The sequence below is a fragment of the Caloenas nicobarica genome, chromosome 14, assembly GCF_036013445.1.
Source record: "Caloenas nicobarica isolate bCalNic1 chromosome 14, bCalNic1.hap1, whole genome shotgun sequence".
In the NCBI taxonomy this organism is placed as follows: domain Eukaryota; kingdom Metazoa; phylum Chordata; class Aves; order Columbiformes; family Columbidae; genus Caloenas; species Caloenas nicobarica.
The window spans coordinates 15,000,333-15,014,896 of NC_088258.1; the positions used below are offsets into that span (position 1 = coordinate 15,000,333).

A 14,564-nucleotide genomic window follows, 5' to 3' on the forward strand; every position below is an offset into this window, starting at 1 on the left:
TTGTACAAGGAGAGATTTGCCATGCAAGATCACAGTGGTCTACAAAGTTTAGTATCCTGCCTCATGCAGTATCCAATACTGGATATTTCAGTATTAGATCTTTTCAGTAGAAACTCTTTAGTTTATTGATAATGTGAAGCTCAGCACAAGATAAAAATATCCTTTTTTATTCAGGTACTGGTTCATTTACAACATGATGGGACAGTTTGAGCTACTGCTACTTTAGCATGTTAACAACAGTATTTTGGTTGGAAATCAATAATGCTCCTGAAATAAGATTCTGTTTGGAAGTTTGACTAAAATAGTATTACTAACACATATAAACCCAGGGTATTTGACACTGAAAAAAAAAATTTGTTCCCCTGCAAGCTTAAACTTGAGATCTGAAGGCTACATTAAATTCTTTCTTTCACACACACATTTTACCTCCAATAGAGTCCATATGCCAAACATTGCTTTCTCTTGGAGGCACAGTAGAGGCACAATTAAAGATGATGAGGTTGCAGGCAGACCATTCAAATATTCCAAGCACTGGATGCCCAATGGGACTATAATAGTGACTTTTGTTAGGTATATATGACCATCTCTTGTATTAAAGGAATGGTGTACCCAAGCCAATTTTCTATGGTAAGTCAACTGAAGGAATCTTACTATCCTAAACAGGAGCTAGACCAGCCTCTCAGAAAGCAGTGACTTTTATCTTTCATTTGAATCAACAAAAAGAGCTGAATATAAGTCACTGGGCTAGTGTATGGTACTATCAGAGTGAAAGTGGGTTTATTATGACTAAGTCCATTACACAAAGGAGTCACCAGTCTGAGACAACTTTGCCATAGCAGTGAAAAGCCTACCTTGCTAAAAGAACTGTAATGGGAAAACAGAAAATATTTCTTTTAACTGCAATATCCCAAGGATTGAGGAGGGGGATAAAAAAAACCAAACCAACAAAACATAAACTTGCCTCTAGTAGGTTTATAGCCTGCCCCATAAGGTGAACAGTCAAATTTGTCATGACCGATCGTGGCAGAAAAGACGCAGGAGAAAAGACCACTGAGGCTTCCATATTTGCACCTGCACCAGCTGCAACAGAAAATATCAGAAGTCTGTCATGTGGAGATCAGCTGTTCTCGTACACTTTGTCTCATCATTCTTTGGGAAACTGCAACTCTGCTTGTTAAGAAGATGGTGAATAAAGCATTAAGTCAACAGGTGAAATTATTTACTTTTTAGTATAGCAAAGACTTAAATAGACATTACTGAAAGCCTATTATCTGACTAACACTGAAAGAAGAGCATTTACAATATATATTGTACACAATTGCACTGGAAGAGATGGACAGAAAATCAAAATGTTACTCTGAAGAATATTATCTAGCATTTTTGCTAAAAACAAATCATGAGCAGATAGTAAAACAGGAAGGAATTAGTCTGAATCTTTTCTTACACCAAAGAAAGCACATCTATCGGAAGGAAAAAAATACATCCCAATCCCTCATTGCTGCAAAGGATGCTCACTAAGGAAGGAATCAAAAGTTAAAGCTCACAAAAATAATCTAAAAACTTAATTGGTTCTTATTCTCCTGTCTCACAAAAGGCAAAGTTGCATGGTATCTGGCTTGCTGGAATTACATTTGATATACTCCAATTAAGGTTAGAGCAGAATTAAGCCTACATTTGCATATCTGGGTACTAATAAATCATAAAAATTCTCTGGAGCAAGATGTAAAGGACCAGAAAATCCATGTGAGATTTTAATAATCCATATGCTACAAAGCATTAAGTTCTAAAACTCCACATACCAGAGCGGAATGTGACATCAGAATATGAGGAGTATTTCCATGTTTCCCGGTCGAAATCTCTGCTAAGGATTTCATCAGGAATAGAATCTCGAAGATGCTCCTTCAGTGGATCATCCGTCTCCAGGAGCTGAGAGAGATGACTCCAGACAAAGGAGCCCACTTAAATTAAACAAATAAAGCATTTGGAAATTAGAGAAAAATTAAAATAGTTTTTAAAATTGATACAGAGAATCTTTCTATTTATTTCTACCAGAATTAATCCTAAACCATTCCCCTTACCACAACAGAATTGATTCATTTTCGGCATCACTAAAATCAGTCTGATGCACCTATCTTTACCACAGTCAACTTGTTTAAATACTGTCTTATTCTTTCCAATATGGTATGCGAGGGGTCATTCATTTCTTAGTTTCATTTAATGCCTCTCAGTTAACCTAGGCAGACAAGGAGTTAAGGTTAACCTACATATTTACTGTTTGCAAAGGATCCTCTATACTATAATAAATTCAAAGGAATGCTGCAAAAAAAACCCCCATACAGCTCTAATACAGCTGTTGGAGGCAGGCTGTGCAGCTCAAATAATATTGGACTGTTTCTGTTCCTTCTTCAAAGAACAGATGCAACAGAATTATTTCAAAGATGGTTTTAAACTTTAACTTTGGCAGCATCACTTACTTTGTTCTTGTAAAATCACTGACCCAGTATACTGAAACATTAAAAAAAAGAAGTCTTGGATAGACAGCAAGCACATGAAAATCTTAACAGTTCAAAACTATAAGCAGGAGCAAAGCCTTTTAAAGGCAAGCATTAAACAAATGTAAATATAGGGACACCTATTAATCAGATACCCTGCATGAACACTAGAAACAACATTCATAGACTTATAAGAGAAAACAGACAATAAAGTTTCTTTATATATAGGAAACAAATAATTCCAATACAAAGAATCTTTCTATACTGTGCAATGTACAACATTTCCAAAAGCATTTAAAACAAACCAAACCAACAAACAAACAAAAAACCACCATGCATGACACTGTACTGATTCGTGGTTTGGCCATGTATGAGCTGCGTTGTGGGGGGCAAACATATTCCATGGTTCTTAAATAGAGGCTTTTTTTCTCCTGAAGATAAAAGATATTAGGCTCAGTGCTAGTTCAACGCACAGACACTGAATTCTGATATAACTGCATTTTTCACAATACAACTTTTTTTCATATTGCTTTTTCTGAATGTGGCAACAAAAAACTAACGTGCTCTATGCCTTCAAAAGCACTTGTTACTCTAAAGCCTATTAATTAATTATTATATTTAGGTGTTACATGAACCAAATGAAGGAAATAAACAAAACTAATGAGTATTGCATTAGATTGTTTAAAACAACATTTTGGACAGACTTGCAGAGCTCCTTCATGAAATCAGACAACTTTTTTTTCCACATGGAACCATAGGAAACATACACCTTGACAGTATTTTGCAGGCTGACACAATTTCTCTCTGTCTGAACCCTTAAGAGGGAACAAGTCCCCTCCAAACCACAAGCCACATCAGCAGGTGAACACAATGCTGAGCCCGAACTCAGAATCGCTGCAGGGTTTGCTAGTCCAGACATGACATCCTGATCAAATGGATACACGGCTTCAAGTTGGGAGCTGGCCGGGATCCAGACACCCCAGCGTGCAAACAGAGCCGCTTTCATCTGCCTCCAACAGCCCCACCGACACCCCTTTCATGTTGGCCCCTCCGTGACAGATTTAAAAGATTTAAAAGATTAGTCTAGAGCTATTCTGTGTTGAATGTGGTGAAACCATTTAGAAAAATGCCTCCTTCACCCAAAATATGGGATCAGTTTAAACATCTGTGTGTAATAAAGAGCTGACAGAATTCTGTACTTTTGTAGAACCTACAGTTTCATTTCATACAAGGCCAAAGAGCTTCTCCTTCAGATAAGCTACTTAAACAAAATGACTATTTTTAAACATCATATAGAAGATTTTCTATGTGGCATCAGTTCTCAATTCAGTCTCATGCCAGTAATCTGGGTCAGATCAGACAATAATTGATCATGGAACCACAGAAGTAGGAAGCATAAACCAGAACAAACCATCAGTAATTAAAACATTATACTTATGCTAACCATTTCCCCAAATGCCTGCTACACTGTTGGCCAGCCATTATACATTTGGATATATGATAAACACCCTTCACAAAGTCCTTTTCACAGCATTCCTAATACCACATGTCCCAGTTCCCACAGTTTGCTTTTTCTGTGTGTTATAAATGGTTTCTTGATGTCATTTTATCCACATTTCTCAAACTGTGATCCTTAGAGGACTTTCAGTTGACCCAAAGAACTGCCTCTAGCAGAGATGAAGCACCTCCCGCTAAGCCTTGATGCTAACTGCAGGAAATCTTAAAGTTCCCAGGTATCTTAAATTATCTACATGAAAACCATCAGCCCTTTCTTTGCAGTCTTCTGATCTGCTTAGTTTCCATCTGACACTATCTTTACAATACTGTGATCAATATTAAAACCATATCAAACCCCATGTAAAATAACTGCAAAAAAAGGACAGTACCAAAGAAAGACCATGGTAGCAAGTCCTTATAATAAATATTTGTATTACATCAAGTAAATGAATAGTAAATGTGGAATTTAGGAGCATTAAAAAGATAATCAAGAAATAGTTTACTTTATACCTACAGCTTGCAATTTTCTTTCTGTCACTTACTTCTTTCTCAACTTAACAAAATGTAATTTGCAGTTATCCATTTGTATTTCTAAGGCACTAAACATCAAAGGTGTTTCATGCATCTCTTTCTCAAGAGCATTCCGGTAATGAAATGTTGCCAACAGAGGGAACTAATTCTAGGAAGAGTCACTCTTTACTGACTATTGCTAAAATAACAGTATCACAAATCCAATATGTAACAATGACAAAAACAATCTTTTAAAAATAAACTACAAACTATTAAGGTTAAATACAAATTTACATAGATTGTTACCATTACACCTGTAAAGAAAATGTTACATTGAAGTATTATTTAGGAAGGTGTAGGACTTCAGTAGCTGCTTGGCTGACCTTGACTGGAAGTTTCTTTCCGCAAAGTCTTTTGTACTTGTTTAAATAATTCTTCATGTGGACATTTCATTGCTATATAATAAGCAGCAATCCTTATTTCCACATCTTCGCTGGTTGCTTGATACAGCTGAACTAATATAGCATTCTAAGAGAAAAAGATAAGAAGAGAACCAAAAAGAAAAGGACTGTGATTTACTCCCCTAAAACACCTCACGTATGCACTTTCAGGTACAGTTGGGTTTTTCTTTCTGAAAGAGATAGCTCTTGCTTTATACCTACAAAGTCATAGACTCACAGAAGCATTTTGGTTGGAAAAGACCCTGAAGATCATCTAGTCCAACCATGAACCTAACACCGACGCTAAACCGTGTCCCTAAGAACCTCATCTATACTATAATAAAATGTATGTACATATCCACTATACTACCTTATCCACAAGTTTCCAGAACAAATGGTCATTATGACCTGAATCCTGTACCAACTAATTTATACAGGACTGTCTGCAACACAGAGCCTCACTTGCTAGCACTACTGTTAATGTTTTTTTTCCACCACAGGGGAGAGTTGTTCAATTATATTTCACAAATGTGGCACAGCTAATACAGATGATAATGGCTGCATCTTTGTTAATAGGCTAGGATCACTACCTCTGCTCTCAGTCAAAGGGTAGGACTGTAACAAATTTATTCTGTTCAATATTTCCCCGGTATCAAACAAATGACAACCTATAGACTTCATAAATTCAACAGGTCTAAGGAGCACCATCAAGCTTCATAACTACAAAACAAGCAGATTATGCCAATCCATGCTGCGATTTTTAAAAACCCATGGAAAGTGTTTCTCCAAGTGCAGGTCCATGTGAAGCCTCTTGTTCTCTGGAGCAGGACTGCCTGCTTTGCCCATGCCAGCACTCCTGGGTTTGCCATTCTTTTTAGTATCAAGTTATTTGAGATAAACAAGTTTTGCATCTTCTTCTATTAAACCACTAACAAAATGTTCTAACTATGACAGCGTATTGCCCATCACAAAAAGCTTCTCATATAACACTTAGCAATTCAGATAACGGAACAGTGGAACAGACTATAGGAAAAACCCAGTATTATGGGTTTGCAGCCATAACCCACACAGACATAAGCTACCCAGCTGAAGTAACTTTCTAAGAAGTCATAAACATTTCCTCAGTCACTGGATGTGTTACCTCAGCTATAGCAAAGCATATGACGGGTCTGTTCATCAGGGTGGTCTTACCAACCTCTCCAAAAGCAGAGGAGCTCTGCTGGACAACACATTTACACTTGTTCCTTACGCTTGCATGTTCTGTAACTATTCCAGAAAGCAAAAACTCTGGGACAGCACCAGGAAGCCATCAGTCACTTGCTGGCAATAAATCACTTACCCTGACAGAACAGGGAATGCGCCTGAAGGCCTGAATAGCAGCTAGACGGATTTCAATCGGATTATTTTGCAGGGAAGCACACAAGCTGAGAACAGGAGTTAGTGAAGCTGCTGCCAATCCTGCATTTCCAATGGCTTTTAACACTAGTTGCATCTGTAAATACAAAGCAAGGTAGAATAAAAAGTTCTTCTCATGTTGTCAGCTGTACATGACATTTTAATGCAGTAACACTTTCTGTGCAAAATTCTCTGTTTAAAATGATCACTGATCAAAAAAACTGCATTGCAATAGAAAAGAAGTAGTCATGGATTTGGTGTACAGTACAAGTTTTTCAAGTACTTTGATATTTTGTCCCTTTTGATCACAGATGCTTTGACTTCTGATTCAACACAGAGTTCTGGACACAATAACTAACTTAAAATCATAATTTGTCAACAGCTGCTATAATGTTACCTGTTTTCTTCACTAAACATACAGGAAACGTGCAACTTCAGAACCCAAAAAACTGAACTTTTAACAACAAGCTCTGTATTAAAGCTCAGAGCCCGGGCTCTTCAATGCAATATGGTGCCTGACTTTCCTTTTACTGAACAGTCCCCTAGAAACAACTACATTGAAGCCAGCACACTTGATGGGTTGGTGTACTGATTTTGGCTGGGATGGAGTTAATTTTATTCATAGCAGCCTGTATGGTGCTGTGTTTTAGATCAGGGAGCAAAATACTGTTGATAACACATCAAAGTTTCAGCTATTGCTGAGCAGTGCTTGCGCAGTGTCAAGTCCTTCTCTGTTTCGCGCTCTGTCTGCCCTGCAAGGAGGCTGGGTGTGGGTAAGAGGCTGAGGGGACACAGCCACAGCTGCTCACCTGAATTTACCAAAGAAATATTCCAAACTGTATGGCATCGTTCTCAGCAATACAGCTGTGTGTGTGGAGGGAGTAGGGGTTGTTCCAAGGTATCCACTGCTCAGGAACTGGCTCGGCATCACTCTACTGGTGGTGAGTGATTGCTTTTGCATCACTTTGGGGTTTTTTTTTGGTGGGTTTTGTGGTTTATTGGGTTTTTTTTCCCCTCACTTACTAAACTGTCTTTATCTCAACCAATGGTTTAGAGCTTCTTGGTTTAGAGGTTCTTGGTTTTGCCCTTCCAACTCTCTCACCCACCCCAGTGCAGGGGGAATAAGTGAGTGGCTGTGTGGTGCTTAGCTGCCTACTGGGGTTAACCCACCACAATAGAACTGAGAAATTAGTGCCCTTCCCCACAGAGAAAGATTGCAGTATAAACTGAACAGACATTTGCTTCATTTGGTCAACTGCTAACGAACTGGCATGTACAGGCATCCAGTCCAGCAGCACAGCCCCAGCTTGGAACCACCCATGTGGCACTCTTCTTGCCAGGCAGGCAGCGAGGGGTGTCGCAGGAATCCGGGAGAGAGAAGATGCTCGGGTGACCACACGAATCCCACCGACAATCAGTTGGCAACAATGAAATCAAAGCTTCTCTTGAGAATCCCATTCCACAACCATTTTGGGGGAACTTAAATGGATGTTTAGATCCGAAATATTTCTAAGAGCTCGGCAGAGACCAGTGAAGCACCTCTGCGACATGAGACCACTTACCCATACAGTGATGCCTCTTTCTGAGGGAGAGCACAGATTTTAAAAGATATATCACCTATTCCAATTTTTTCTAATGAGAGTAATGTATCCTCAAACCATGAAAATCCCAATTCTACCAAAATAAACTAGGTAATTTCATACAGCACATAGTAAGAAACTGAAAATATACACGGAAACTACGATTCTATGGCTAACAGGAAAGTGAACAAACTGCTCACACTGTATGAAGAAAAATACAAATCCTGCATGTTTAGCTTGCACACTGGAAATTAAACAGACAGAAACAGATGAGATAAACTGAGCTCTTGGGCTCTTACTGCTATCTGATACATTGTCACCGGTATCTCTATTTTCTAAGCATGATAAGGAAGGACTGATTGTTTAAGTAGATCATCAAACAGAAGATATAAAGATATTTCTTCAGCAGCAAATGTCAATTAAAGATAAAAAGCCCCAGAACTACGACAGGAGCTAGTCCTAACTCAAGATCACACACAGCAACTAAGAATGATTTTCCTCTCCTATTAGTTTCCCACATAATGACTGACTTACAGCCAGTAACACTGTGTCTCAGTAGAACTTATGAGCCAGCAATAACCCAGCTAACACTAATTGTACCTGAATTTGAGTCAACAAAGGAATAGAAACTTTCATCAAGGTGCCATTTTACAGGGGAGTGATGGGTGTTCTTCCTGCTGTTCAACAGTATGAAGTTTGCTTCATCAGAAGACGCAAGAATTTTCCTTATTTAAACACAAGAACACCCATGCTGATCGGTTGTACTTGTTGGATTACAAAACTTTATCTGCCCACCCTACCAAAGAATATTCATTCACAAAGCTTGTATCCATGGCTTTCTGGAAATCCACTGAATGCCGTTTTCATCAAACAAATTCTAGATGATAAAGGGAATAGAAAAGTAGAGCACTGTATCATACGCTTCTATATGACTGATACCTCACGGAGTTGTTCTGAATTTTGCACGGTACAGTTCCCTCCCAGAAATTTCCCAAGAGTCCTCATCACACTCTGCACAGCAGGTAAACCATCACAGGAGTCATGAGCTGAACAAAACCTATGTAGGAGAGCGGTTACGCCTAAGAAGCAGCTCTGGCTTGTTCCCGGTGACTTCAGCAAAGTCTGTAAACAGGCACAAAAAGAACAGGGTGTTTCAGAAAAGTCTTTCTTATGGTTACTGTAACACGCCATAAAAAATAAACGTATCCAAATATTTACATGCTAAAATTCAATCTCAACAATGCATATTTTCAAGCAGCCCTTAAAGGATTTAAACAAACAAAAAAGGACAAGCCTGTATAGTAGAGAATTCTTCCACCTTCACATGTAAACACACGGACTACATTAGTGTCAATGAGTTATAGACCTCAGTTCTTTCTACCAGAAATCATGCCCTGCATGCTTAGGAAGGAGTGTGAAAACAAATCTAAACTATTTTCCAGGACACTCAAAATAGTAAAAGTACAAAGTTTCTCTAAGTCTTACCTCACTATTTATCACTAAGAACTGACAGCTCAGTCCATCACGGGCAGTTTACCCATTTTTAGATTGAAAATTAGTTTTTCTGTCCCATAAACCTGCAAATCCCAAGCTTCTGTATTCTCTGAAGCAAGCCTGTTACTGTTGAAAGACCCACCACTTCAACTGATGTTTGCAAAGCCCAAACGAACTCAAGATGAATAATTTCATGCAGATGGTGTGGAAAGCCTGCTAACACTGAGAGCTGGCTTTGTAATCCTGGTTGGAACCTGTATGTATCACAGCAGGCTGTGATATACTCCGCAAGATTCTCCATGGCTGGCCAGTGGTTCATCACCACACAAGCCAAGCATGCATAACGTTTTACTTAATTTTTTAAAATATTCTTATTGGCTTATTTACAATACAAGACTATCTATGCTTCTACCGCCCAGAACACTACAGATTCACAAACCAACACAACAGGTCCAACTTCAGACTCCATGAGCATGACAGATGACACCGAACAAACCCAGCAGAGCAATAGATCTTTAAAGGAAAAATAGACTATAAAATGGAGCCAGTATTACACCACATACAATTAACTTAGTTATGGAAAAATGTGAAAAGCTGCAGATACAAAGGACTGAAATGTCTCCAGGTACTAAGTACAAAGCTTGTAACAGACCAAACTGGACAATAAAGCTCTCTATCCAAAATAGGGAGTAGCTGCAACGGCATCATCCTCCTCACACTGACCTGACCTTGAACCTCAAAGCTAATGAGCCCAAGCCAGTCTCTGGCATCCACAGGGTAGTTCACACTTTGGTTTTTTTAAAAGTCTCTAGGCTATAAATGCAAATTAAGCTCCACAGATCAAACATGACTGCATCCTCTTTTTGGATCAAGATTAAAATAGCCAGTAGTTCACCAACGGAATTACCTGGACAGACATAGTTTTGTATAAATCTGTGAAAAAGACTATTACTGTAAAATACAAAAATTATGAGCCAGTTAGACTGATAATAAACTAAAAAAGAAAAAACCACATCCACTCACAGCAAGAGATTCGATCATGCCCAAGGTGGGTTTAGGAATGAATGAAAATGACCAGAAGAAATATTCCACTTTGTCTTCCTCGACTTCTCCAGAAGCTATAATTTCTTTCATTAGGACAACACATGCCTCTGTAGCACAAGATGGGAGAGCATCTATTAGTGGCTCCCTGTAACACAAGAAAGAAGTACAGAAAATCTAAAATTACCAGAATATTCAAGAATCAAATAACAAACGCATTGAGGTTGGGCTTCTTTCAAAGTAAATAAAAGCCCACTGGCTTAGCAAATGCCAGATTCCATAGAAATCAATATTATCCTTTGGTTTAGTGACCTTAGGGAAATACGCCTCAGCCAAGATGTGATGAAGGGTATTGGTGTTGAAAAGAACTGTATGTAACCAGGCTTCTAAGAAAATATTCAGCTGCTTTCTCTGAAAATGAAGCCAAAATAGATCCCAAGTTTGACTTCTAAAGACTGAGGTACCTTAAAGCACTGACTTTTTATTAAGGTGGGTTTTCTCTTTCATTTCGCCAATAACATATGAAAATATTAAAACTTAATTGACTAGCTTTTATAATACTTCCTGTGTTTTTTAAGACTTCATCTAAGTGGAAAGGTTACACTAGCATGATAGAAAATACACATTTCAGCTCTTAAGAGTCCCTCTGTAAATATTTCGTACCTACCTCCTATACTGGTGGAGGGACACTTTTGCATTGACTAGGAAGCAGTTAAATTAAACTGGGTTAAAGCACTTGCATCAGAGTAAGAGATTAGCCTGCATGGGATGTCTTTTGGTTCCTAAAGTTAATAACCTTGTCCTGAGTAAAATTACTCTAAAATTAATATAGAAAGAGGCAGCATAGTTTAGATTACTTTCTAATATTTAAGAATATTGGGATGAATATTTGTCAAAAGATGAGAACAAACATAAGCCAAAACAAAATTTGGCCTTTTTGCATGAGGTAAAGTTTAAGATGCTGTTACAAACATAAAAACTGGCATTAAATTAATTCCAAACAGGCTGATGACATTTTGTACTGAAATCAAGTAAAAAACTTGTTTCTTTTTTACACTTTTCAGAATATTGCTTTCGGAGGGAGAAAAAAAATCTCATTGATTTTAATAATACTGGATTAGTATTTCTGAAAGTCTCAAACCATTGGATCAGAACTATTCCAGACTGCAGAGGAGTGGGGGCCTTAGTCTTTAAAGCTGCAGTTCAGTGATCGGTATAAACCATCCTGAGATCAGGCTGCTGCTGAAAGATGTGGCTCCGCCACGTCTGTACTCCCAGCCCAATATTTATCTCCTCTCCCCCATGCCTACTAGGGGCATGAAGGTACAGATCCCAGTAAGATTTTCCATAACAAATGGCAGCAGATGCTTAAAACTAGCAGTGCTGCTTTCCATCTAAGCCATGACCCAAGTTTCCTGTTCACATTGTTCCTGAAGCAGGAAGTCTGTCTGTGGGAATAGGCACGGGACAGGAAAGTCTGTGTTGTACACAACGTTCAGTAAGGAGAGAACATCATCCTTCTCTCACATAAACAAGATCTGCAATACACATTCTTCCTTTAAAGTGCTCCAAATTTAAATCCAACATTTGAGCATGGATTTAAAACATGAATCTGTTTTAAATATTTACAAAACATTTATTTCCTCTCTCTATATGTATCTTTAATGCAATTACTAAAGGGGCCTTACCAGTTGTCTCTGCATTTAAATGAAGATCTTTGCCATAATGCTTTTAAGGCTTCAAGGGAAAGATGTCGAAGCTCAAACACGAGAGTCATGAAAAGGTCTGCAGTCTGTAAGAGAGCATAACACAAATGTAATATTACAGTTGTACAGTTTTAGAGAACAGAGTACAACAAGAGACTTTTTGGGTTACAACAGCATTGCCATTGAATTACAACGTAACCTGAGAGTAAAACCTCCTTTCTTCCTTCCCTCCCTTGCTTTTCTCTTCAGGCTGCAAACACAAAAGGAGAAGGGCTTTCACTTAGGATGTCAGTCAGTCCCTCAAGTCACAGTGCTCAGCGACCACTACGCGCACCACTAGCATGCGAATGAATAATCAACCAAAATGCAGCACTGTGGTTACAATCCAGAAGAGAAGGCCATAATCTTCTCTGAGTTATGCACAGCAAGATCCTGATTTACGACCAGAACTGCTGACATAGCCTTAACACAAAATGAAACAATAGTCAAGCTAACTTTACATTAGTCTCAAGTTTATGAGAAAGATAATTTAACTGATGTTTGGACAACACTTAAAAGTGTTGCTCGAGTATCTCTGGTGCTCTCACTGTGGTAACTGCTCTTGCCTCTGCAGGCAGCGTGGATCAGTTAGAAGTGTGGTGGCAGAAGAGCTGTTCTCCCTGGCTAAGCTGAATTGCTACAACATATGGCAGCTATTTTACCTGCAACACATTACCACACACACTTTTTAGTATAAATAAATTCTAGCCCTTGATTCACAAGCTGCTCCTTGCTTTTGGAGGCAAAACTGAAAAACCTACTTCAGGGTCACTTCATTTAAAAAAAAGTATTTCAATCTAGCTGTACAGTTGAAGATGAATAGCTCTGTTTAATCATTTATTTGCATGTGCATGGCTGAAAGCAATTAAGAGCAACTCAGAGCTGACCCACACTTTTCTGTTAAGTAGCTACCACTCCCACTCCTCACTTAACTTACATGGCAGTATGAGTTTCCTATCAGCTGAAACAAATATTTTTCAGAAACCGCTGTCTTGAGGTATTTTGGATGTGTATTACCATTACCAGCAATAATTTTTATTTTCTAAAATGTGATCCTGGAAATGAAATCAGTCAAATATTGAATTGAACTGAACACATTATGAAGATGACAGAAGCCTTTCTATTTTTAACGGAGTACGAACCTTGCAGTGTCATCCTGACCCAAACCAGGCTCTGTATTACCTACCCAGCCTATCGTCATCTGAGGAAGGACAATCTTTTCTCCTTTTTTCAGATTATTTTTATCTGCACAGACACTATACATGTTATTTTGGCCTCAGTAGAAGCTTTTTGGAAAATAGCACTTTAAATACTAAATAGCATGTGACTGTGTTCCTCTGAGACCTAATCCAAAGTTCAAGAAGGGAGAGAGGTCTCATTACTTGAAAAAATTAGCAGAATGTTAAATATAGTATCTTGTATGTTCATTTCAACCTAACTTTATAACGTACAAGTTCTAATCACAGTCCATGTCACACAGATTCACTTCAGTTCTTCATTCACTTGAGATGTGAAAGGCTTAGACATAGGACTACTGCTCTGGTTCCAAAGAAAACATTTTTCTTCGTCTAAAAACGATACAAACAGAGTCAATTCCACTAAGCCACATTTCCAAATGTCTGGGGAGAGACCTACTTTGACATACTGACCTTTCTTCCAGGAGCTGCTTCCAAAAGCAATGAAAAACTGGAATAATCCAGTACCAGAATTTGATTTTAATTTAAGACCGCCTAGGCATTTTCAGGAAAAAGCAGCTGTCTTTCAGTAAGATGGGATAATTTCTTACCATGTTGTTTGATAAGCTGAGGGAATAATTTGTCAGATCCAATACAAACATTGTTTGCATTTTTGTTCTTTTGGGACTTTTCTTTTTAGCAACAGTGTATTAATTTCATCAAATTGAAATTTATCCTCCTACATGAAGGTCTGCCTTGACATTAATTCCAATAGCTTTTAATTCCATAGCTAAAACTGAGTTAGATACACACTCCATTTCATCCAATCCTGTCCCATCATTACCTTTAAAGTCTATTTTAAAAAGACATTACCAAACCCCAAATGCTATGGAGCCAGTGAAACACATTACATTTCACGGTCTACAAAATATTCAGAGAACTGTATTTAATAAAGTTCTTCAAAAGCATTTGTAAAACACAGGCTTTATGTGCATTTTACACATGCAAATCCACTATGGGGAGCATGAGTGGGGAGCTGGGGAGCCTCACAGGTGCCATCCCAGGAGCTGCGTGTGCAGCTGCTGCCAAGCTCAGGTGCCTCATCAGCTAGGGCCACAGCACAGCTCAAGAGAAAACTTCCAGACAGATATATTTCCAGGTGATATAATTTTAGACTGTAAGACTGACTTCATTC

At 38.4% G+C, this 14,564-nt stretch overlaps 1 protein-coding gene across 1 annotated transcript in view; it reads right to left on the minus strand.

Moving 5' to 3' along the window:
- The window catches only part of LOC135994156 (uncharacterized), a 90,652-nt gene that overhangs the window by 64,974 nt on the left and 11,114 nt on the right, over nucleotides 1-14,564 (minus strand). The window contains exons 7-13 of the mRNA XM_065644491.1: nucleotides 12,138-12,241; nucleotides 10,432-10,597; nucleotides 8,854-9,036; nucleotides 6,279-6,431; nucleotides 4,883-5,027; nucleotides 1,800-1,958; nucleotides 962-1,080 (exon numbers count right to left, since the gene is read on the minus strand). Of these exons, the coding sequence (XP_065500563.1) occupies nucleotides 962-1,080; nucleotides 1,800-1,958; nucleotides 4,883-5,027; nucleotides 6,279-6,431; nucleotides 8,854-9,036; nucleotides 10,432-10,597; nucleotides 12,138-12,241 (1,029 nt within the window). The remainder of the gene's footprint in view (nucleotides 1-961; nucleotides 1,081-1,799; nucleotides 1,959-4,882; nucleotides 5,028-6,278; nucleotides 6,432-8,853; nucleotides 9,037-10,431; nucleotides 10,598-12,137; nucleotides 12,242-14,564) is intronic.